At 41.9% G+C, this 25,138-nt stretch overlaps 1 protein-coding gene across 1 annotated transcript in view; it reads left to right on the top strand.

The window, feature by feature from the left end:
• Positions 1 to 25,138, top strand: part of LOC126235161 (G-protein coupled receptor GRL101-like) — a 364,334-nt gene that overhangs the window by 158,283 nt on the left and 180,913 nt on the right. Inside the window, exons 10-11 of the mRNA XM_049943894.1 lie at positions 12,443 to 12,562; positions 19,077 to 19,211. Of these exons, the coding sequence (XP_049799851.1) occupies positions 12,443 to 12,562; positions 19,077 to 19,211 (255 nt within the window). The remainder of the gene's footprint in view (positions 1 to 12,442; positions 12,563 to 19,076; positions 19,212 to 25,138) is intronic.

Here is a 25,138-nt window from a genome sequence, read left to right as displayed (position 1 = left end):
GCAGTTCTTGGAGACAGTTTAACTATCCACAATTCACCAAATCCGTTCTTAAACGAATTGACAGATCCTGGGATGACCAAGTTATTCTTCAGTGGTATGCTTCTCTTACATTCCACTATAAGATCCATGGGTTGATGCATGGCATGACATGTGACAGTTACCTTCCTAGCGCTCACTGCAGGAATGATCACTTTATCCAGCACACATAGTCTCCACACACTCAAATGAGCACCTTCCTGTCCACAGTATCTCATCTCATCTAGCATAATCTTCGAGATATCACAATCTATAATTGCCTGAGAAGCTTTCAAAAAGTCCCATCCAAGAATGACGTCATGACTACACTCTTGTAAGACAATGATTTCTAAGGGCTGTGTATGGCCACTTATACCCACAGAAATGGTACATCTTCCTGTAGGCTTTACATATTTCCCATTAGCCACCTTCAGCAGAGATGTTTTGCTGTCAACGAATACGGTTCTCTGCAACTGGCGACGGTACTTCTCCAAAATGACTGAATATGATTCTCCAGAGTCCACAAGAGCTTGTGCTGGTCAGCCATCCATGAGGATATCGACATAGTTTTCTATCATTTTTGTAGTGATTGACGGTGGAGGATTTTTCTCTTCGGCAGCCTCACCTCCAAAGAAGGTCACACCCATTAGTTTTCCAGGTTGGGGCAGCTGGGTGATCAGCTGGGGCTTCTAAACAGCGATGGAGACCTTGATTGGCGTGTTGGGGAGTGTCCTCTCCAGCGGCTAGCTTGCAGCGATGGTGACCTACGTCATCCTGCACCCACATCTTCTTGTTCATCTTCGTAGTCCCGGAGTTGGTGTAGGCTAAGATTGGTCTGCTGTCTTCTGGCACGGGTGTCATCAAATATCCACCACCTTTCTCAACAATAGTGCACCATATGTCCCGGTCGTCTGCAGTGAAAATATACTGGTTGGTTATCTTGGATCCTCCAGACGTTAGTCTTCCTTGGTGCCCAAACAGATTCCTCATGCGGCATTGTAGGAACACAACTTCGCCTGGGTCTCGACTTTTTTACCATTTTAAAGGGAAATGAAGGACGAGAGATTGGGGTCAATGTCTGTTCCACTTCCTCCCTTATGACCTCTTGAAGCATCTTGGTTCTTTGCTCGCCATGCAATCCAAGTGCCTTCGGAACTTCCTGTCTCACTATCTGATGAACAACACTTGTGAAATCTGTTTCTTCCTCCATCACAGACATCGATACAACATTTGGAAGCCGTTCAAACTTCTTGCGTGTGAATTTTTTTTTGATGCATTGTCTCGATATATTGTCATCATTTTATGAAGTCGTCTGCTGTCGAAACCTCCTTCAGGTGTAGGGCTTGATACATGTCCTCAGCAACACCCTTCATGAGATGTACAACCTTATCTTCCTCCTTCATTCTAGGATCTACTATTTTACACAGCTCCAAGACATCTTGAATGTAGGATGCTGTCGTTTTTCCTGGACGCTGTGCCCTGCACTTTAATTTATCTTCAGCCTTGCACTTCTATCATTGTGTGTCGCCGAAATACTTGCGCAGTTCCACCTGGAATACTTCCCAGCTTGTGAACTTCTCTTCGTTGTTTTCATACCATTGCTTGGCAGTGCCCTCCAAGTAGAAAAATATGTTAGGCAAACACACGGTGTCATCCCATTTGTTAAATTTGGCTGTATGCTTATATACCTTCAGCCACTTGTTTAGACCTTGTCCATCATCACCAGAGAACCCGGAAGGATGTCTCATGTGGTGGCACACAGTTGCTGTCATCATAACGTTCTCTTCTTCTTCTGTCTCCAGTAGATTGCGATCTGTTGAATATGGCTCGAACTTGGGTCTCTCGCCACGTAAACGGCAGCTCTGTCATGGCCTGATGGGAGCCACTGTGTCGTTGATAATGTGCACCATCACAAGTTCCAGTACCCAGTGCCTCCACCAGAATAATGTCACATAGAAGGTGTAACTAGATGAATGACAAACACTAACTTCACTCAATGAAGGTTTACTCAGCACTTGCACATATAAGAGCATGGAGCAAACTGCCTCCGGCCCAAATACATAAAGTATATATACAGTTACAGAACATTCCAGTATAATGATTCTTGACATTTGTGGATACTTCTAGAATGTACTCAAACCGAATATAGAAATTAAAATTTTACGGCCCAGATGAGCTTTGAACCCATGACCCTCGATGCAACAGTTTACTATCATAACCACTATGTCACTGTGCTACTCAGCTTCTCCTGTGACAATATTTTTGGAGCAGTAGGTAATTACATAGAAATGTTGGAACACATGATGCAATACTGACCCTATGACATATCTTAGAAGACAGATTATGGAAAGGCAAACCTACATTTCTAGCATTTGTAGACTTAGAGAAAGCTTTTGACAATGTTGACTGGAATACTCTCATTCAAATTCCGAAGGTGGCAGGGATCAAATACAGAGAGTGAAAGGCTATTTACAATTTGTACAGATACCAGACAGCAGTTATAAAAGTTGAGGGGCATGAGAGGGAAGCAGTGGTTGGGAAGGGAATGAGACAGGGTTGTAGCCTATATCCAGAGTTATTCAATCTGTATATTGGGCAAGCAGTAAAGGAAACAAAAGAAAAATTTGGAGTAGGAATTAAAGTCCATGGAGAATAAATTAAAACTTTGAGGTTTGCCGATGACATTGTAATTCTGTCAGAAACAGCAAAGGACCTGGAAGGTCAGTTGAATGGAGGATATAACATGAACATCAACAAAAGCAAAATGAGGATAATGGAATGTAGTCAAATTAAATTAGGTGATGCTGAGGGAATTAGAATAGGAAATGAGACACTTAAAGTAGTAGATGAGTTTTGATATTTGGGGAGCAAAATTGTTGATGATGGTCGAAGTAGAGAGGATATAAAATGTAGACTGGCAATGGTAAGGAAAACGTTTCTGAAGAAGAGAAATTTGCTAACATCGAGTATAGATTTAAGTGTCAGGAAGTCATTTCTGAATGTATTTGTATGGAGCATAACCATGTATGGAAGTGAAACATGGACGATAAATATTTTAGACAAGAAAAGAATAAATGCTTTCAAAATGTGGTGTTACAGAAGAATGCTGAAGATTAGATGGATAGATCATGTAACTAATGAGGAGGTACTGAATAGAATTGGGGAGAAGAGGAATTTGTGCCACAACTTGACTAGAAGAAGGGATCGGTTGGTAGGACATGTGAGGCATCAAGGGATCACCAATTTAGTATTGGAGGACATCTTGGAGGGTAAAAATCATAGAGGGAGACCAAGAGATGAATACAATAGACAGAAACAGAAGGCTGTAGGTTGCAGTATGTACTTAGAGATGCCCCCTGCGGGTCCGGCAGTAAGAATAGGCCCGAGGTATTCCTGCCTGTCGTAAGAGGCGACTAAACAGTCTCTCACATGTTTCAGCATTTATGTGATGGTCCCCTGTAGGGTTTGACTTCCATATTTCCAAATTTTCCTGAAGAGTGAGCCATTTGGGGGGGGGGGGGGCGCCTTACATGGTGCATAATATCCATAGTGCATTGAGATCTTTAGCCTCCTTTCTTGTCATCACATTGCCGTCCCGCTCATTCTCCATATCTTGGCAAGGATATGTTCCTGGGTGCGGTTTCCACCATGCACTAAGCAATGTCACTTTCTGCACCGACAACAACCAAGGACTTCTTTTGCACCTGATATCCAGCACGGTAGCCAGTCCGTTGTGGTGGGGCCGCCATGTACCCTGTTAGTTGTAGCCCCCTGACAACACAGGGATTGCTCTGCTGATGCCTGTACCGTTAACCCCCCATGTATGCCAAGTAGTAGATGCCTATCTCCCAGCAATGGGTATCCCGCCCGGTGGCCCTTGCTGCGGCTGGGTAGCGCCCATGGGGAGGGCCCTTGGTCAGAGTGGGTGGCATCAGGGCGGATGACACGATGACACGCAATTAAGTGTGGCACATCTTCTCTTGCTGGTGGCCATCCACCAGCAGTCTCTAAGTGTTTGAGGGCTCAATTCAATGTGCAGATGTATGACCCCAAATCGTTCCTCTCCCTGGCCAAACCATGGAAGGCGCAAATGGATAAGGATGGCAGTAAAGCATATTCGCCCCTGTACCTAGGCTGTACGAGAGCTGATGGAGAGTCTTTCATGACGATGAAGCCTCAGTTCTTTGTGGAGCATTTAGAGGACAAGTTTGGGGAGGTGGAGGGCCTGTCCAAATGGTGCTCTGGGTCAGTTATGATAAAAACAGCCTCCTCTGCCCAGTCATGGCATTACTTGCTTGTGACAGATTGGGGGCTGTTTCTGTTACCATCACGACCCATAACAGCTTAAATATAGTCCAGGGTATTATATTCCATAGGGATCTTCTTTTGCAGTCTGATGACGAGCTGCACGCCAGTTTAGAGTGGCGAGGTGTTCCTTTCATCTGGCGCATTCATCGGGGTCTGAGGGATAATCAGGTTGCCAGCGGTGCCTTCATCTTGGCCTTCGTGGGTGATACATTGCCTGAGAAGGTCAAGGTGATGGTCTACTGCTGTGACGTCAAGCCCTATATCCCTCCCCCGAAGCAGTGCTTCAAGTGCTGGAAGTTTGGCCATATGTCTTCCCACTACACTTCCAGCCTCACATGTCAAGATTGTAGACGCCCGTCACATCCCAATACTCCACGTTCCCCGCCTCCCATCTGTGTCAATTGCGGTGAACATCATTCACTTTGCTTGCCAGACTGCAGGATTTTACAGGAAGAGAGGAAAATCATGGAATATAAGACGCTGGACCAACTGACTTACACTGAGGCTAAGCAGAAGTTTGAACACCTCCATCCTGTTCGTATGACCTCCTCTTATGCTGCTGCTACAACTGTTGTAGCCCTATCAGCTCCACCTGCCTGTCACCTCTCAGAGCTGGAAGACTACACCTGCCCCCTTGATGGTGGGGAGCAATTCCCATCCTGCTGCTCCTGCAGCACCTACTTTGGGAGCACCCCCCCACCCCCCCCCCCCCCCCAACCATCGGGGACATCTGTCCCCACTTCTAAGCCGGAGAAGTGTCAACCTTCTTCGGCTCCTCTCACTCAGAAGGGGTCCCTTGGGTCCCTCCCTTCCCAGGTTTCCACCAGTGGGAAAGATGACACCCACCAGTGGCTGAAGTGCCCAAAAGCAGCTGGTCGTAGGACTTCATGGTCCTCCTCAGTTCCAGTGACTGACTCAGTGAAGCCCTCCCAGCCAGAGAAACTGAAGGAGCAGCGAGAGAAGTCCAAGAAGAAGACCCCTAACACCAAGGAACTTGCAGTGGCACCCACCCCACCGCTACCTACCAGCTCTCTGTCTGAGATGAGGTGGAGATTCTGGTGTCCGCTGAGGACCTGGATCTCGCCGGACCCTCTGACACAATGGATATTGACTCCTCAGGAAATCAGTCAGTGGCAGCAGGTGACCCTGAGGTGTAAACTGCCTCATTGAATGTTCAATGCCTTCCCAGCCTTATGATCATATTATCATCCAGTGTAATTGCGACAGTTTTTTTCACCACCTTGCTGAGCTAGGACAACTTATCAGCCTTCACCCTTTCTTCTGCATTGCTCTCCAGGAAACTTGGTTTCCAGCTATGCGGACCCCTGCCCTCCATGCATATCGGGGTTATTATAAAAATCAGGCAGCTTATGCGAGGATATCTGGTGGAGTATGCGTCTACATCCTTAACTCTCTTTACAGCGAATGTATACCTCTTCACACACCTTTAGAAGCCGTTGCTGTTAGGCTGTGGACGCCTCAGGCTGTTACTGTCTGCAGTATCTATCTTCCAGTGGATGGTAATGCCCCACAGCATGTATTGGTTGCGCTGATAGCCCAACTGCCGCCACCTTTTCTGTTACTGGGCGACTTTAACGCCCATAACCCTTTGTGGGGTGGATTGGTGGCAAGAGGCCAAGGCACTATTGTTGAACAAGTGTTGGCACAACTCGACCTTTCTCTCTTAAGTAATGTTGCCTCCACACACTTCAGTGTGGCGCACGGCAAGTACTCAGCCATCGACCTTTCAGTGTGCAGTGCTGGCCTTCTACCCTTTGTCCAATGGAGTGTGCATGATGACTTGTGCAGTAGTGACCACTTTCCGATCTTTCTGTCACAGTCACAGTGTCACTCTTCTGGGCACCTCCCCAGATGGGCTTTGAATAAGACTGACTGGGCCCGACCATCCCTCTTATCAGTCCTTCTTCGCCGATTCTCTCGACCGTCAGTATGGGTTGTATGTGTCTGCCCTGCTGCCCCCTGGAGTCAGCTTTCGTCGCCTGCTTTGACAATTGGATTTTGCCCTCCCTACCACCTTCAGAGAGGGTGAGAGCCCGACACCACCTTGGCTCCAGGCTCCGGTTCATGTTTATCTCGACCTCAGCTCGCTCCCGAAGGAGGGTACTCCGGCTGCAGTGTATTGCTCACGGTTTGTCGAACTTCGTGCGCGACTTGCCAGTCACACCTTTATTTACACTGATGGCTCCAAAACTGACGATGGTGTCGGCTGTGCCTTTGTTGTCGGGGCCATCACCTTTAAATACCAGCTCCTCGACCAGTGTTCCAGCTTTACGGCCAAGCTTTTTGCTCTCCATCAGGCCGTTCAGTATGCCCGCCACCACCGCCATTCATCGTATGTACTCTGCTCTGATTCACTCAGTGCTCTTCAGAGCCTTGGAGCTCCATATCCGGTCCATCCCTTGATGCAACGGATCCAGCAGTCCCTCCATTCTTTCGCTGAGGGTGGCTCTCCTGTCAGCTTTCTGTGGGTTCCCGGCCTGGGAATGAGGCTGCTGATGCTGCAGCCAAGGCTGCAGTTCTTCTGCCTCGGCCAGCCTCCCATTGTGTCCCGTCATCTGACATTATTGGGGTTGTTTGTAAGAGGCTTGTGTCCTTGTGGTGGGATACTTGGTCCTCACTTCAAGGAAACAAGCTCCGGGCAGTAAAACCATTCCCAACTGCTTGGACAACCTCCTCCCAACCATCTCGGCGAGAAGCGGTCCTTCTGACCAGGTTGCAGATTGCGCATTGCCGGTTTAGCCACCGCTACCTGCTCTCCGGTGACCCAGCCCCGCAGTGCCCTTGTGGTCATGCATTAACAGTGCGCCATGTTTTATTGTCGTGTCCCCGTTTTAGTCAATCTCGTGTTGTCCTGTCTCTGCCATCTACTTTACAGGATATTTTAGCGGATGACGCTCAAGCAGCTGCTCGTGTTCTTCGTTTCATTACTTTGACTGGATTGTCCAAAGACATCTAGCTCTTTCACTTATTTTATTTGCATCTTTGTAAGAACTTTCTGGTGTCCCCCCCCCCCTTGAGTTTTACTAGATTCTATGTGCTCTAACAATTGTGACTGGGCGCTAATGACCTCAGTAGTTGAGCGCCCTTAAACCCCAAAAAAAAAAAAAAAAAACATAAAACAAAAAAAAAAAAGGCTGACTGGGACTCGTTTGCCTCCATTGGCACTATTGAGCCTCTTTCTCATGATGTCGTTGATGCAGTGGTTCACACAATAACCACAAGCATCATTTCAACAGCAGAATCTGTAATTCCCTGTTTTTCTGGGTCCCCTCAGTGGAGGACTGTGCCTTGGTGGTCATCGGAGATCACAGGTGGACCCTCCAACATCTTAAGTGGCACCCATCACTGGAACACCACATTAGCTTTAAGGGGCTCCATGCCCGAGCGCAATGACTTATTCACAGATGGAAGCAGGAGTGCTGGGAAAGGTATGTCTCCACCATTGGCATCCGTACCTCTCCATCGCAGGTTTCGACCAAGATTAGGTGACTCTATGGATATCAGACCCCCGTCAGCGTCCCTGGACTTTTCCTGAATGGAGCAGTCTGCACTGAATCAGACATGATTGCAGAACTCTTACCAGAGCATTAAGCTCAGAATTTTGCTTCCACAAATTACACACTGGCCTTCCACTCCCTGAAAGAGAGGTTGGAATGTTGGAGCCTTTCATTCCATATGTGCCACCCCAAATCATACAATGCTCCATTCAGTGACTGGCAATTCTGAAGTACCCTAGCTGCTTGCCCTGATACAGATCCCATGCCAGATTGCATCCATTATCAGAGGCTCAAACACCTCTCGATGAATTGTCAGTGATGCCGTCTCGATCTTTTCAACTGTATCTGGGTTGAGGGTGAGTTCCCCTCACAGTGGCAGGAAAGCATAATCATACCAGTGTTGAAACCTGGCAAGACCCCACTGGAGGTGGACAACTACCGCCCCATTAGCCTCACCAACATTATGTGCAAGTTACTCGAATGCATGGTGAGCCGGAGGTTGAGTTGATTACTTGAGTCTCGGGCCCTTCTGGCTCCGTCTCAGGGTGGGTTCCATAAGGGCCGCTCTGCCACCAATAATCTGGTCTGCCTGGAGTCTGCCATCCATATGGCATTTGCGCACTGTCAGCATCTGGTTGCCGTATTTTTTGACATGCAGAAGGCTTACGATACAACATGGCGACATCACATCCTCACCACACTTCATGGGTGGGGTCTTAGGGGCCCGCTCCCAATATTTATTCAAAATTTTCTGTCTCTTCATTCCTTCCATGTGCAAGTTGGTCCCCCCCATAGTTCCACCCGAGTCCAGGAGAATCAGGTCCCACAAGGCTCTGTCCTGAGTGTCTGCCTCATTTTAATTGCTATCAGTGGGCCAGCTGCAGCTGTGGGAACATCTGTATCAGATTCTTTGTATGCTGATGACTTTTGCCTGTACTACAGCTCCGCTGGACTTGGAAGTTGCTGAACGGTGGCTGTAGGGCACTATCCGCAAGGCGCAGTCTTGGGCAGCGATACGCGGCTTCTAGTTTTTGGCCACCAAGACTTGCGTCACGCATTTCTGTTGGCATCGCACTGTTCACCCTGGGCCATGGCTTTATCCTGATGGTGAACCTCTTGCTGTGGTGGAAATGCATTGGTTTTTGGGATTGCTTTTTGATACCTGGTTGACTTGGCTCCCTCATATTCGGCAGCTTAAACAAACCTGCTGGCGGCATCTTAACACTCTTCATTGCTTGAGTCACACCAGCTGGGGTGCCAAACGGTCTACCCTTCTATGACTGTATCAGATGTTAATTCAGTCCCATCTCAATTATCGGAGCCTGGCTTACGGTTCAGCATCACTTTCCGTGTTGTGGTTGCTTGGCCCCATACTTCACTGTGGGATCCAACTCGCAACTGGAGCTTTTCGCACAAGGCCTGTTAACAGCATACTTGTGGAGGCTGGTGTCTCTCCATTGTGGATCTGGCGCCAACAACTACTGACCACTTATACGGCACATGTTTGTAGCTTGCCCGGGCATCCAAATTACCATCTCCTGTTTCCCAACTCAGTCGTCCATCTTCCCAAACGGCAGCCCCAGTCAGGGTGTCCAATCGCAGTTCGTGTCCAGTCTCTTCTCTCTGGGCTTGAGTTTTTCCCTCTCCCACCTCATTCGTGGGCCCATATATGTCTACCCCCATGGTGTGTGCCCCACCCATGCCTTCAGCTGGATTTGGCACAAGGCCGTAAAGACTCAGTCCCTCCTGAGGCCGTCCACCAACGCATTCTTTCCATCCTTGCCGTGTTTCCTGGCTCTGCTGTAGTCTATACCGACGGTTCGATGGTTGCTGGTCAAGTTGGTTATGCTTTTACTTTTGGGGAACAATCTGAACAATGCTCATTGCTGGATGGCTGCAGTGTTTTCACTGCAGAGCTTGTAGGCATCTCTCGCACTCCTGTTCAGGGGAGTCCTTCGTTATCTGTAGTGACTCCCTGACCGGTTTACGAGCTATCAGCCAGTGTTTTCCTTGCTCTTGTCTGGTGATGGCTATCCAGGAGTCCATTAATTCTGTTGCCTGTTGCGGCCGCTCTGTGGTTTTTGTGTGGACCCCGCATCAAATTGGCATCCTGGGTGATGAACATGTTGACGTGCTGGCCAAATAGGCTATCAGTGCAGCTGCCCTGGAGATTGGCCTTCCGGAAGGTGATCTCCAGTCAGACAAAAAGTCCTTGGTACTTTGGATGATGAATGGTGCATCCTGCCTTTCCCCAACAAACTTCAGGTCATCAAGGAGACTACAGGTGTGTGGTGCTCCTCCTTGCGAGCCTGTCACAAGGACTCAGTTGTTCTCTGCCAGGTATGCATTGGTCACACCTGGCTGACGCATGGTCATTTATTGCTCCGTGAGAACCCACCTCTATGTCGCTGTGGATCAGCTTTGACAGTGGTCTACATCTTGTTGGCCTGTCCACTTTTAACTGCGCTCAGGCAGACATTTGTGCTGCCTGATATGCTCCCTGCACTTTTAATGGATGATGCTCCAATGGCAGGCTTAGTTTTGAGTTTATTCACGCAGAGGACTTTTATTGTTCAATCTGAGGGTTCGTCTCCTTTGGCCTACGGTTTTAGGTTGGGGTTTTTGTGCGTCTCTTGGTGGTTGGCTTTCCTTTTTTGTTTCCATGGTCGGCCAACCACTGTAATGCTCTGTGTGTTTTTAATTCCTCTTTTCTGGTCTTCGTCTATGTCTTTTTTGTTCTGTGTTGTCCCTTGTCATCTCCATTACTTGTTTTTCTTCCCTGTAGGTGTTTCATGGTCGTGGAAAAAGAGACCAACGGCCTTTGTAGTCTGGTCCCTTCAACCCCACAAACCAACCAAACGTACTTTGAGACGATGAAGCTTGCACAGGATAGGGTAGCATGGAGAGGTGCATCAAATCAGTCTCTGGACTGAAGACCACAACAACAACAGGAAATTAGGCTGTACTCTGGAATACTAAGCAGTACTCACTGAACTTGTTTGACAAATGCCAGAAAAATAAGGTCTAATTGTATTTTAAGGTCTGGTAACAGCAAAAGACAGCCATCTGAAACCTGCATCCTGCTACATTCTCAACAGGTTTTCTACCAGCAACAATACTCACCCCAATCAGCCATAAAAGTAAGGCCAAGATTATGGAACTGGGATGGAAATAGTTGCTTCATTCACCTTACAGATTTGATTAGGTAGTCCATTTAATCATGACATGATATAATATTGACTTAAAGGATAGTGTTTTCAAAGCGATTCAGCATTCCGAGAAAAGAGTATGGGTTGAGCCCATAATATTGTCACAGAATAGTCTGTGCAGGTTTCATGTGAGGCCCCATTGTTCATGATGAGTAGTTCTAGCTGTTCTCGTATGAAATAAAGTAGACAAGACTTTACCCAGAATCTGAACTGGAAATGGGGAAGGCTGGAACTTGTATTTATTTTGCAGGAGGGGACATGGTGGTGGGAGCAAAGAACAATTTGCCACAAAAAAATTAAAAACTTGTTATTAATCACCTAGCATACTAATGGTACCACATTATAACAGATACTATCTACCTACAATGTTCTTAACTGAGGAAATATACTTTGTATGATGTTTGTATATATTTTTTGCTTCCAGGCAATTCTGATAATGTTTAGTCATGTGGGAATCCTTTCTCTATTAATATCTACACTGTATTCTGCAAAGGAGACTTTACAAAACATTCATGCAACCCATCCTAGAATAGTGTTCAAATGTGTGCAACTCAACCAAATAGCACTAACAGATGATATTGAACATGTACAATGATGGGCAGTGCAAATGGTCACTGGTTTGTTTGACCCACTGAGATGTTGGAAAAAGCTAACTGCTGAAAGCTATTTCACAAAAGTGTACTTACGAAGATTCGAGAACCAACTTTAACTGATTAATGTAGGAATATATTACAACCCACCATAGGTCACTCCCATAGAGATTGCGAAGACAAGATTAGATTATTTATAGTGCACATAGAGGTATCTTAAGCAATCATTCTTCTCACTGTCCATGCATGAACTCAATAAGAAAAAATCCTGATAAACTGTGCAATGAGAAATACCCTCTACCAAGCACTTCATAATGATTTGAAGAGTGTGGATGTAGGTGTAGTTGGAGATTTTAGAAGTTCTTCACATTAGCTGGTAACACGAGACAAAACATTATGAATTGATGGTGCAAAGCTACTGGGAGCTTTTAGCATCTAGATCTATCTCCAGTTGTCAGTTGTAAGCACAATAGTGCCTAACAGGGAATAGTTTGGAAATATCATAACAAATCATTCTGGTCAGTATCTTTTACAGTTCTGGCATTCTTCAAACTGATCCTGAATTGAAATGTCAGTCTGTGTGATGGGGCAAGATAAGAGTCTGGTTTGCAAATATATTATTTTCAGGTGGAGGAGGATGGTGTGTTGTTGTACCCTTACTTGTCTCACACTGTCTATGGCCATGAATGTAGAGTTTACTGATGTGCATTAGCAAATAAAAATATTACTGTATAGGAATATTTATATATTAAACAGTTCTTGTAATTTCCTTTCTGTCAGTCTGTAATAACTTTGTTTACAGCAAATCAGAAGTGTTCTCAAGGATATCGGAAATGTAGATACAACGGTCAGTGTATCCCTGCAGCTTGGTGGTGTGATTACAGTATAGACTGCTTTGATGGCAGTGACGAAGAGGAATGTGGTAGGTTAAATTTATGAAACACAATGTAAATATGTAAGCGTCAGCTGAAAGAGTACATTGAGTATAAGTTTTAAATGAAAGTTAGGAGCAGTCATGTTTTATGGCATCAGACTCATATTAATGAATCAAATACAAAATTGTTTGTCTTAGCTGTTTGATACTGTGGACTTCTGATACTGAATTTATATGTCAGTCTGTGTGAAGGGGCAAGAAACAAGTTTGGTTTGCAAATACGAGGGCTATTCAGAAAGTAGGGAACGTTTCCGTCTGACTCCGCTAGGTGCACTCCGATCGCGTATATTTTGGTATGTGCGAGCTCGGCAGCTCAGTCGGCATCCATCTGTGACAGCAGGAACATCTCTATGTGTCTTGGTTTTTTGATATTCAAATTTGAAATATGTGCTGTAATCGAAAATTCCACCAGTTATGAGGTGCAGTTTGTGACATGGTTTTTGTTGGCAAAAAACCTAAAACCTATAGATATGCTTACAGAGCACCATAAAGAACAGCGAATGGGGGCAATGTTGACATACTGGACTGAATCATAACCGGTGATGAGACTTGGGTGAAACACATCAATTGCGAGACAAAATTACAGTCCATGAAGTGGGGACACAAAAGGTCCCCCCAAAAACCAAGAAAATGTTTGCAAACCTCGTCAGCAAGGAAGTTGATGGTGACAGTGTTTTGGGATAGGCAAGGTATGCTGCTTATTGATTTTCTCAAACGTGCAGCAACTATAAATTCTGACCAGTACTTTCAAACTTTGCGCAGCCTTAGAAGACCAGTTCAAAACAAATGCTGAGGAAAGCTGACATCCAAAATTTTGTTTTTGCACCTCAATGCCCGACCTCAGATGGCAAACCGCACTAAAGAACTTCTTAATTCATTCAAATGGGAAATTTTCCCTCATCTGTCCTACAGCCCCGATCTTGCACCAAGCAACTTCCACTTGTTTCCCAAGATAAAGAACTGTCTTGCAACACAGGGCTTTGTTTATGACGTGGAACTCTAGGCGGGTGTGACTCATTGGCTGAAGACTCAGGCGGCAGAATTTTATGATGAAAGTCTTTCAAAGCTTGTCCACTGCTATGATAACTGCTTCAATGTGTTTGGTGACTATGTGGAAAAACAGTATGTCAGTTGCTCTTTCAGATGTATATAATAAAATGTATTTCTTATACTTTGTTTTTTTTTTTTTTTTTTTTTTTTAATGCCAAAACATTCCCTACTTTCTGAATAGCCCTCATATATTATTTTCATGTTAAATTTATGAAGCACAATGTAAATATGTAAGTGTGATCTGGAAGAGTACATTGAATATAAGTTTTAAACAAAAGTTAGGAGCAGTCATGTTTTATGGCTACAGACTCATATTAATGAATAAAATACAAAAATATTGGTTGTATCTGTTTGATGGTGTGACCTTTTCATATTTAGTTATACTGCCTGATGATCAGGAATTGCGTGCAGCATTGTATGCCATAGGAACAGCAGTTTCATCAACTACCTGTGGGGGAACTGGTCATCGGCCTCTTCCCGGAGGGACACTCAGTTCTCCAGTTGATTGATACTTCTTCATCATGCTGTGCACAGCAGGTGACGAAAGAAGACTTTTCTGTAATCCTTTCAGCTGGCGATATTCTCAAAGCACTGCTGCAGCTTCACTGTTGTTTTAATAATAGACCTTCACCAATACTGCCCTGCTTCTTTCGTCCAAGCTCATGTTGATACATCAACGAGTGCACTGCGACTGGTCAGGTGTGTGAGATTATGAGTCATGATGACAGATCATGGCACCTGGTAGCCATAGTTGGAACTGGATGGTGGCGCTGTGATGCATAGAAATCATGCACCCAATATTCAGGACATTTATACTACCAATTTTGATACTTGTACTGTAATTAGTTTCCAAGTTATAATGTGTTAAATATGGAAAGTTTAATTATAACCCCCTGGTACTTCATTATTTAGTCTTTCTATTACTTCGCTGTGATGTTGGAGTGAAAATTGATAGAGCTACATAGTATAATGCTATTTGTTATTTAAGTCTTCATACTAAATTGATAACCAGTTTCAATTCAGTAATATCTGTACCAATAATCTAAGTAAATGTGTAGTGCAAGGTAGGAGGCTAACTATCATTGAACCTTGCCCAGTGATATTATGGTCTTTTCACTTTTTGGCAATGAGAATCCAGGTGTTTCCACTGGTTGATTTGTTCTTCTTTTCTCATAGTTGTAGTGGTACATATAGCATTTGTCCATGATGATCAAGTGGCTAAAGAAGTCATCTGGATTGTCCTGACACAACTGCAACTTTTCTGTTTGCTGCCTTGTTTGTGAGAGCTTTTAGAATGTGTGTGAGAAGCTTTTGTCATGTAAGGTGTAGAAAACTGATTCGTGACTGATTTTCACTTTTTTCACTGTTGCATCAGTTGTTATAAGCTAGTCTTTGAGCACCATGGCCTCCATTTCTCTTGCAGTTTCCAGTTCTTCATTTTGATATGGGCTTCCACTTCATTCTACATCAGTCAGACTTGTCTGACCATGCTGGAAACATCTGCACCACCTAATTAATCACTGTATCATATGATAGTTTATTGTTGCTGTACACTTTCACCAACGTAGCATTGATATTTGCACTTTTGCTCCTCTTCAAAAACAGAAACTAATTACCGCATCATGTTCAACTTTATCAATGGGCTGCATCATTTTGTTTTGGCTCCTTTAGTGGTGTGTTATGGTCCTATGGTGTGGACATGTCAATGTGCTTCAAGACTGCAGACATATAACAGGTGGCAAATGTTTATTTTTCGTAGAGGATAATTAAAACTATGTGACTACTCCTTGGTCCTTGAACAAGTAATCTACCAAGGACACCGAATCCATAGTAGGTCGTCTTTTAAATTCACAATCCTAGGATTCATTTACAGCAACTTCCCAAGTGATATGATTGTTGGCCATTGTTGTCCATCCATGCATGTTGCACAGATGAAGTCGTGAATTACCTGTGTGAAGTAAATTCTTCCAGATCTGCTTCCTGTATTTGTACCCTCTATCAAACTTTACAGTGTGATGAAGATTGAAGCTTTCATGTCTCAGAATATACTCCATCCAGATATCTCTTTTCTTCATAATTGTCTCCAAGAGCTCCGACAATTCTTCAGTTCTCATTCTTCATCCAGTGTTTCCTGTACGTACATATTAGACAGCAGGCCTTCCCTTGCTCTCTGTTTAATCTTTACTTGCTGCTAATGCTCACTACATTTCACTGAAACCATATCATCTGTGTATAAATTACATAGCATATTCTGTTCTTGTGTTTGGTACCTACTTCCTTGTGTCTACTGCCTCCCTATAATAATTATTTCAGAAGAGTACCCTTATTAAAAGTCAAAAAGTAGTTGTTTTGGATGACAATTAAATAATCCAGTAAACATAATACTGATTGTGATCACCAAAAATTAATTCACACAATTTCTGTTAGATGTTGGTTGTTTTCAAGAGCCCTTGGCTGTAATTTTGATACAGGATATTAAGGAAACATAGTGATATCATATCAAAGCATGTTGATGTAATGGAAATTAAGATATAATTAGCGAGCAGATCACCTAAAAATGAAGTCCACAGGATTCATATTTTGTAGAAGTAGTGATGTAGTTTCAAAATTTTTCTAATGGGATAATACTCTTTAACAATGTGCTTTCTTTCAAAAAACTGTACAGTCTCTATTGACTATCAGGCATTATGCAAAGAACTTTATAAATATCTGTATGTTCAGTTGCAGCCAATTTACTCCTTAAAGCAATTCTCGAAAATCAAGTTAAAATCAATAGTTTAAATAATTACTATTACAAGGGCTATTTGGAAAGTAAGTTCCGATCAGTTGCAAAATGGAGACCACTATTAAAATCAAAAATGTTTTATCCAGAACAATTAGCTACATTTTCCAGCCACTTCTCTACATAGTCATCACTCCGACTTAGACATGTGTCGTAGCGTTATACCAACTTTCCAATACCTTTGTCATAGTAGGCAGCCGCCTGTGCTTTTCGCCAATTTTCTACACTGATCTACATCTTGTTGTCTGTGCCAAACCTTTGTTTTCATAGCCAACAGTTCAGATGAAACTCAGTGGGAGCCAATTATGTGCTGTATTGTGGGTGATCAAAGACTTCCTATTGAAAACACTGCAGGAGCACCTTCATTGCCCCTGCAGAGTGCAGCCAATTTACTTCTTAAATCAATTCTCGAAAAGCAAGTTAAAATCAATAGTTCAAATAATTACTATTACAAGGGCTATTTGGAAAGTAAGTTCTGATCAGTTGCAAAATGGAGGCCACTATTAAAATCAAAAATGTTTTATCCAGAACAATTAGCTACATTTTCCAGCCACTTCTCTACATAGTCATCACTCTGACTTAGACATGTGTCGTAGCATTATACCAACTTTCCAATACCTTTGTCATAGTAGGCAGCCGCCTGTGCTTTTCGCCAATTTCCTACACTGATCTACATCTTGTTGTCTGTGCCAAACCTTTGTTTTCATAGCCAACAGTTCAGATGAAACTCAGTGGGAGCCAATTATGTGCTGTATTGTGGGTGATCAAAGACTTCCCATCGAAAACACTGCAGGAGCACCTTCATTGCCCCTGCAGAGTGCAGCCAAGAAGTATCTCAAAGAAGGAACTGTATGACAGTTATGTTACATGGGCTGCATGACATCATGCGAAATCTCTCACCAGAGCCTCATACTTTACATGAGACACTATTTTCTAGGCTTCTTTATGTGCTCACCATGTGCTGAGAACTGCAAAGAGCAATGAGACACAATCAATGGGCATACTAGAGACCTGTCCAACACATATGTGTAAAGCTTCATCAAGTTTTTGCAGTGGTTTCCATTTTGTGACCAATCAGAATTTCAAAAATGAGTCTCTAGAGGAACGGAAGGTTCCAAATGATTGGAAAAGAGCACAGGTAGTCCCAGTCTTCAAGAAGGGTCGTTGAGCAGATGCGCAAAACTATAGACCTACATCTCTGACGTCGATCTGTTGTAGAATTTTAGAACATGTTTTTTGCTCATGTATCATGTCGTTTTTGGAAACCCAGAATCTACTCTGTAGGAATCAACATGGATTCCGGAAACAGCGATCGTGTGAGACCCAACTCGCTTTATTTGTTCATGAGACCCAGAAAATATTAGATACAGGCTCCCAGGTAGATGCTATTTTCCTTGACTTCTGGAAGGCGTTCGATACAGTTCCGCATTGTTGCCTGATAAACAAAGTAAGAGCCTACGGAATATCAGACCAGCTGTATGGCTGGATTGAAGAGTTTTTAGCTAACAGAACACAGCAGGTTGTTATCAATGGAGAGACGTCTACAGACGTTAAAGTAACCTCTGGCGTGCCACAGGGGAGTGTTATGGGACCATTGCTTTTCACAATATATATAAATGACCTAGTAGATAGTGTCGGAAGTTCCATGCGGCTTTTCGCGGATGATGCTGTAGTATACGGAGAAGTTGCAGCATTAGAAAATTATAGCGAAATGCAGGAAGATCTACAGCAGATAGGCACTTGGTGCAGGGAGTGGCAACTGACCCTTAACATAGACAAATGTAATGTATTGCGAATACATAGAAAGAAGGATCCTTTATTGTATGATTATATGATAGCGGAACAAACACTGGTAGCAGTTACTTCTGTAAAATATCTGGGAGTATGCGTGTGGAATGATTTGAAGTGGAATGATCATATAAAATTAAATGTTGGTAAGGCAGGTACCAGGTTGAGATTCATTGGGAGAGTCCTTAGAAAATGTAGTCCATCAACAAAAGAGGTGGTTTACAAAACACTCGTTCTACCTATACTTGAGTATTGCTCATCAGTGTGGGATCCGTACCAGATCGGATTGACGGAGGAGATAGAGAAGATCCAAAGAAGAGCGGCGCGTTTTGTCACAGGGTTATTTGGTAAGCGTGATAGCGTTATGGAGATGTTTAGCAAACTCAAGTGGCAGACTCTGCAAGAGAGGCGCTCTGCATCGCGGTGTAACTTGCTCGCCAGGTTTCGAGAGGGTGCGTTTCTGGATGAGGTATTGAATATATTGCTTCCCCCTACTTATACCTCCCGAGGAGATCATGAATGTAAAATTAGAGAGATTCAAGCGTGCACAGAGGCTTTTAGACAGTCGTTCTTCCCGCGAACCATATGCGACTGGAACAGAAAAGGGAGGTAATGACAGTGGCACGTAAAGTGCCATCTGCCACACACCATTGGGTAGCTTGCGGAGTATATATGTAGAATGTAGATGTAGATGTAGAATTTACTTTCTGAATATACCTTGTAAATTACAAAGACTTCCATTTCTTCAGGTTAGAACGGTGCGCTTATCCCAGTGTCTACATTACCAGTTGCATGATGTGATGGTGCAACACTGCTGCACACTGTTGAAATGTTTTTGGTGGATCGAAAAATAACAGTATAAACATGTCACTCTGTTCACAGAATCTGTACAGCGTGCTTGCAAATCCAATGAATTTCGCTGCAACAATGGTCAATGTGTACCTGCTGACCTACGGTGTTTCAAATCTGGTATTGATCATGCTGCATGTGCTGATGGATCTCATCTGTTTAACTGTGGTAATTAATGACCTAAATCTCATCTAAATTTCTGCATTTTTAGAAGTGATAAATACTCCTATATCTGGCCCCGGCTATACAAATATTGTTCTCAACTTTTGTGAGAAACTGAAATGTTAACTTTAGTGTTGTCTAGAACAATCAGTTTTCTGTCATAAAAACTAGATATTGCTCCATTACAATGAGAGTTTACATATCCATTCACATCCGGACCTTGGATAATGTAAGACTTTGCAATGTTTATAGTGCCTATTGTTCTGATTTTGCTTCAGCACTCAGAAACTGCACATTTCTGACAAGTGCTTTCAAAGCCAGTGCTAGCCACCCAGTATGAAACTGGATCCACATCATGAATCAGCAGTTATTTCCAGAGGGATGCAATAGATATGCACATACAGATATGTAGCTGATGAGCAATGGCAGTCTCTTAAATGATCAACAGGAGAAAATGTTTTTTGATAATATTGGTGGCTCTTTCATCATGTCATTGAGTGCTGTCACAATTTCAAACCCTGCATAGAATACAAAAATGTACAATGCTTAACATCCATCCAGAGGCTGAGAACTGTTATTTCAAAGAAGTTTTAACCAAGTTTTGGAGAAGTGAAAGTAATCCATGACAAACATTTGGCCTAGCCAACATAAATTGCAGTGTTTTAGTGATATCAGTTTGGTTAAAATGCACATCATGCAGAATATTCTCTCTCATATAATCATCTGTGGATACAAGGTGCATATTACTTACAGCGGACTGACAGGATCAAGTTTTATCTGTAATGAGAGTGGCCATCATAAAAAGAACTGCCCATTGTTTTAAATAATTCATTAGAGCTAATTGACATTAACTGAACTCCTGATGGAGAACCAAGTGATAAATAAGGAAGGATCAAGCTCTAGTGTGTTATTACAACATGAGCCAAAACTACAAGCTGCATGTTTTCTTCCATTACCCTTGAAACTGGAAGCAGAAAAGCCACACCCAATACCTAATGTGCGACTGCTAAAAAGCAAAAGGCACAAAGATGTACCTGATTGATCAGATCATGCAAAAAGAAAACCCTAAAATGCTGCCTGAAATGAATGCTTCAAAAGCTACAGTAGAAGCAGTTGAGGCAGCAATTCAGGATGTCACATAGATCAATGTGCAGGCAGCTAGTCACGACAGTCAGAGGCCAATTTGTCACTGCACATGCCACGGCAAGTTGCCAAAACAAAACAAGCAGAACTGAAGGGGAAGACTAGGAAAACAGCACTTCTGCACAAATGGAAGAGTATTTGTCCCAAACCCAAAATAAGCACCGCAAAAGACTGAGTGACATCAAAAAAGCTGGAAACAAAAGGAAAACAGATGCAGATTACTTCTAGAGGAAAATACATCTGCAATACAGACACAGGAAGCAGGATTCTGATATCAGTCAAGGCCATTCAACATCTCGACCCGTCTTAAACTCAAATAGAGATGGAACAAGACCCTGGTCATTTAGTTAGCATTCAAACCAATACTGTGATGCGCATACTTGGAAACTATCATGTAATATATGGATTTTGTAATATTTATTGATGTGCTATGTATTACATATGTATGTGAAACAAGAACTGTAGACCTTCATGGATTGAAATGTCATAGGTTTTTGGTAATAACGTTTATTGTCAGAAGAAGAAAAAAAGAAAACATGAGGGTAAGTGAAAAACTACAAATCCGAAAACGAATTCTATCCCCAGTCAGTCCTTCAATTATTTGTATTACTTATCACTTCTTTAACTTCTGGCAATAATTTTTTATGTTAAAAATGCCAAAGCACGCCATTGTTCAAAGTCTTTGTTAAACTGTAGGTTTCCTGTGTTTGGTTTGTAAGTCATATCTATTGTTGGAATAGGACCTTTTCTAGTAGAGCACTATGATATTCAAACCAATCTTCATGTTGGTATCTTTATGTGAAATTGCAGAAACAATTTGGCTTCTGTTAACTGAAAAAAAATTATTTCTAATTATGCAGGTGATAGTTACAAAGAGAAAAATAAAATGAGGAATTAAATGGAAATTGTGCGATTAAGTTTCATCTATGATAAATTTAATTCATATTCATTGGTAACTTACTAATCAACATCATCAGGATTGCTGTAAGCTGGTGCATTGTCCATTCATCCACCATAAATTTCTTCTAACTGGCATATTTTAGTTTACAAGGATGTTTAGGAACATGTCATGTTGATATTACATCCTGTAGTAGAATGAACTTTTTTTGGAACTTACTGAGAGATCCCTGGAACAAATTATGGCCACTGTGATTAACTGTGCTTTCTGCCTGTCAGTGTCTGATCACATACCACCACAGTGTGTTCATCAAATTAATTATCTGTGACTCCTTAGGTTTAAAATTAAAGAAATGTGGATCATGACTGAATAAATTTTATGTCACACATTGTAAATTACTGTTCGATTTCACTGTTCATTCAGTCAACACAAAACAATACACTAAATACAACTGGTTAGTGCTTAATTGTGGGCACAGCAAGTATACTTGCAAGTTTAATAGTGTGGAAGCACATCAGCATTGTACCCAAACTCAACTTGATAGGTCACAATTTAATGGTTAGTTTACAAGTTAATATTTGACTTGGTCAAAATTTCAACTAAGTTCAGCATTACTCATGCCACAAATGAGGCAATGAAATATCTGCACATCTGAAGTAGCTATACCTGGCCAGACAATAATTCAATCTATATACAACAGCCCACACTGCTGCAAACTCCTAAGTCCATGAAGTGCAATTTGTGCCAAATTCCGTATGGAAATTTTCCAAGTATGTAAGTCACACTTTGCAAAAATGTTGAAGATATCATGAGTCAATTGTGTTACTCTCCATTATGAAAGATTCAACAGTGATATTACATGAAAATTTTAAAAGTAAAGTATTGAGAAATTGTGTACCTCAACTTTTAAAAAGTATTTGGTCTGTTAACATCCTGTCATAAAATAGAGAAAATATCTTGCTTGGCACTATGAAAATTTGTCACTTTACTTTGTGAAACAACTACTTCCCTTGGTGCCTCTATTAAAAACACGAACAGTGAAACCTAACTTCTTATACACTGAGATGACAAAAGTCATGGGATAGCAGTACATACATATACAGATGGCAGTAGTATCATGTACACAAGGTATAAAAGGGCAGTGCATTGACCGAGCTTCATTTGTACTCAGATGATTCATGTGAAAAGGTTCCTGATGTAATTATGGCTGCACAATGGGAACCAACAGACTTTCAATACAGAATGGTAGTTGCAGCTGGACACATAGGACAATCCATTTCAGAAATCATTAGGAGATTCATTATTCTGAGTATAACATTCTTAGGGGTTAATTTTACTCTTTGTATCTGGCAATCTGTCACAGCAAAAATCCTGGAACAGTCACTGTAGGTTTTTACTATAAAGTAAAAATAAAATTTAATCAAGTATAATGCTTCAGTTGATATTTATTACAGTTTCAAAATAAAGGCATCTTGACAAATCTGAAATAAGTTGTAACATACTTACAATAAATTATCACAATAAGCTACATGCTTTCTGTCCAAAACCACACAAAGTACTGACTCCCCTATGACAATACGGCTACCCCTCTATATATATTCTAAACAATCCTCGGCACTATTCAGAATCATGTTTCGATTAATTAACAATTAAAACTCTCATCCTAAGACAAATGTCACATTTTAAAGATTATCTAGATTTTTATATATTAAACACATGAGTTAATTCTAGTCTATAAACTAATTGTAGAGTGTATAAACGCTTAGGTGTTCAATGTTAACAATACACTAGTTATATTTTCTAATTACAGGAGATTCATATCATATAAAATGTTCCTACCTATTAATAGACTTCTACACATTAGTGTAATTAAGATTCCATAATAATTTCCTTTGTAACTTTTTCACAAGTGCATATTTTTCAGACACCTCTATGTTAGAAATTACTGTTCATGGCTAAAATTTACATGTTTGAATTAATTTTAATTGGACTGTTACGTTTCATGAGATCCACAGTGTGATGAGTGTACCAAAAATACCAAATTTCAGGCATTACCTCTAACCACAGACAACACAACCACTAGTGGCCTTCACTTTGTGACAGAGTGCAACAGCATTTGTGTAAAGTTGTCATTGCTAACAGACAAGCAACACTGAATGAAAATAACCACAGAAATCGATGTGAGGTGTATGATAACCATATCTGTTAGGACAGTGCAGTGAAATTTGCCATTAACAGGCAATGGCAAATGACGACCGATGCGAGTGCCTTTGCTAACGGCACAACATTGCCTGCAGCAGATATTCTGGGCTTGTGACCATATCAATTGGACCCTAGGTAACTGGAAAACCATGGTCTCGTCAGATGAGTCATGGTAGGGTTCGAGTGTGATGCAGACTCTATGATGTCAACAAGGTCCTGTGCAAACTGATGGTGGCTCCATAATGGAGTGGGCTGTGTTTATGTGAAATAGACTGGGTCCTCTGGTCCAAACAAACCAATAATTTACTAGAAATGGTTATTTTCAGCTACTTGGAGACCATTTTCAGCCATTCATGGACTTCATGTTGCCAAACAGTTTGTAATTTTTATGGATGACGATTCATGATGTCACAAAGCCACAATTGTTCACAACTGGTTTGAAGAATTTTCTAGACAGTTTGAGTGAATGATTTGGCCACCGAGATTGCCTGACATGAATCACATCGAACATTTATGAACCATAATCGAGAGGCCAGTTCCAGCACAAAATCCTGCACTGGCAGCACTTACGCAGTTATGGATGGCTATAGAGGCATAATAGCTCAGTATGTCTGCAGGGGACTTCGAATGATTTGGTGAGGCCATGTCACATTGAGTTGCTGCACTATGCCAGAGAAAAGGAGGCCTGACATGTTAGAAAGTATCCCATGACGTCTGTCACCTCAGTGTAGATTATTGTGTGTGGTGCAGTAATGTCTCAAGGCATTTGCAAATAACATTCTATACAGTACTGATAAGATTACGTCACAGATCAACTGAAAACTAAGAAAGTTGAGTTATGCATAGAACTTAATTAAATGTAAAACCATATATTTAAAAACAAAAAAAAGTTTGAAATTAGGGAGTCAAAATTAAAGTCAGTTAAATCATATGAATGCCATCATGTTAACTGCTGTGAATGAAGTATGTAACAATCTGTGATTTTTTTCAGCCTATTGGAAACCTAATTCCTCAGATGTTTACCAAAAAAAAAAAAAAAAAAAAAAGGCATCTCCATCAATCAGATTTAATAAAAAATTCATAGAATTGTAAATGCTGATTGTTACAGTATTCAGAAAGAATTTACAGAATAAAAAATAGGGTGTTTTACTAAGTACACACAATAGATGAGAGATTATTTCCCAAAAATTCTTGTACAGCATTATGAATCTAGTTTTCCTTTCCAACAAGTCAGGGCCAATTACAGAGTAAACCAAGAAAAAGAATAGTTAATACCAGGGATGAAAGTATTTCATGCCAGAAAGAGGGACCTGTATTTAATACAGAGAACTAGTTCTAATCAAGTGTTATTACGAAATAATTCTGTGGGCCATAAACAAGGCAAAAACCTCATACTACGCACAAAAAATTGAAAATTTCAAGAAAAATGAAAGCAGAATTATTAGGCATGAAATGAGTGAGGTCAGTAAGGCAAATGACATCAACTCCTGGATGACAGAAGCAATTTAGCACCACTAGCTAATTCTTTTATTAACTTAAAATTGCAAAATACACAATGTTTCAATCAATTGTGAAATTAATAGTCACAGTATATGGAAATAAATCTGTGTTACCAAAGTATTCTTTTGCTAATGTTCTTACACTAGGAAGAGTCTTTTGCTGACTTTGCCTTGTAGATGGTGGTAGATAG

Source organism: Schistocerca nitens, chromosome 2 (assembly GCF_023898315.1).
Source record: "Schistocerca nitens isolate TAMUIC-IGC-003100 chromosome 2, iqSchNite1.1, whole genome shotgun sequence".
Classification (NCBI taxonomy): domain Eukaryota; kingdom Metazoa; phylum Arthropoda; class Insecta; order Orthoptera; family Acrididae; genus Schistocerca; species Schistocerca nitens.
This window is presented reverse-complemented; position numbering and strand designations above follow the sequence as displayed.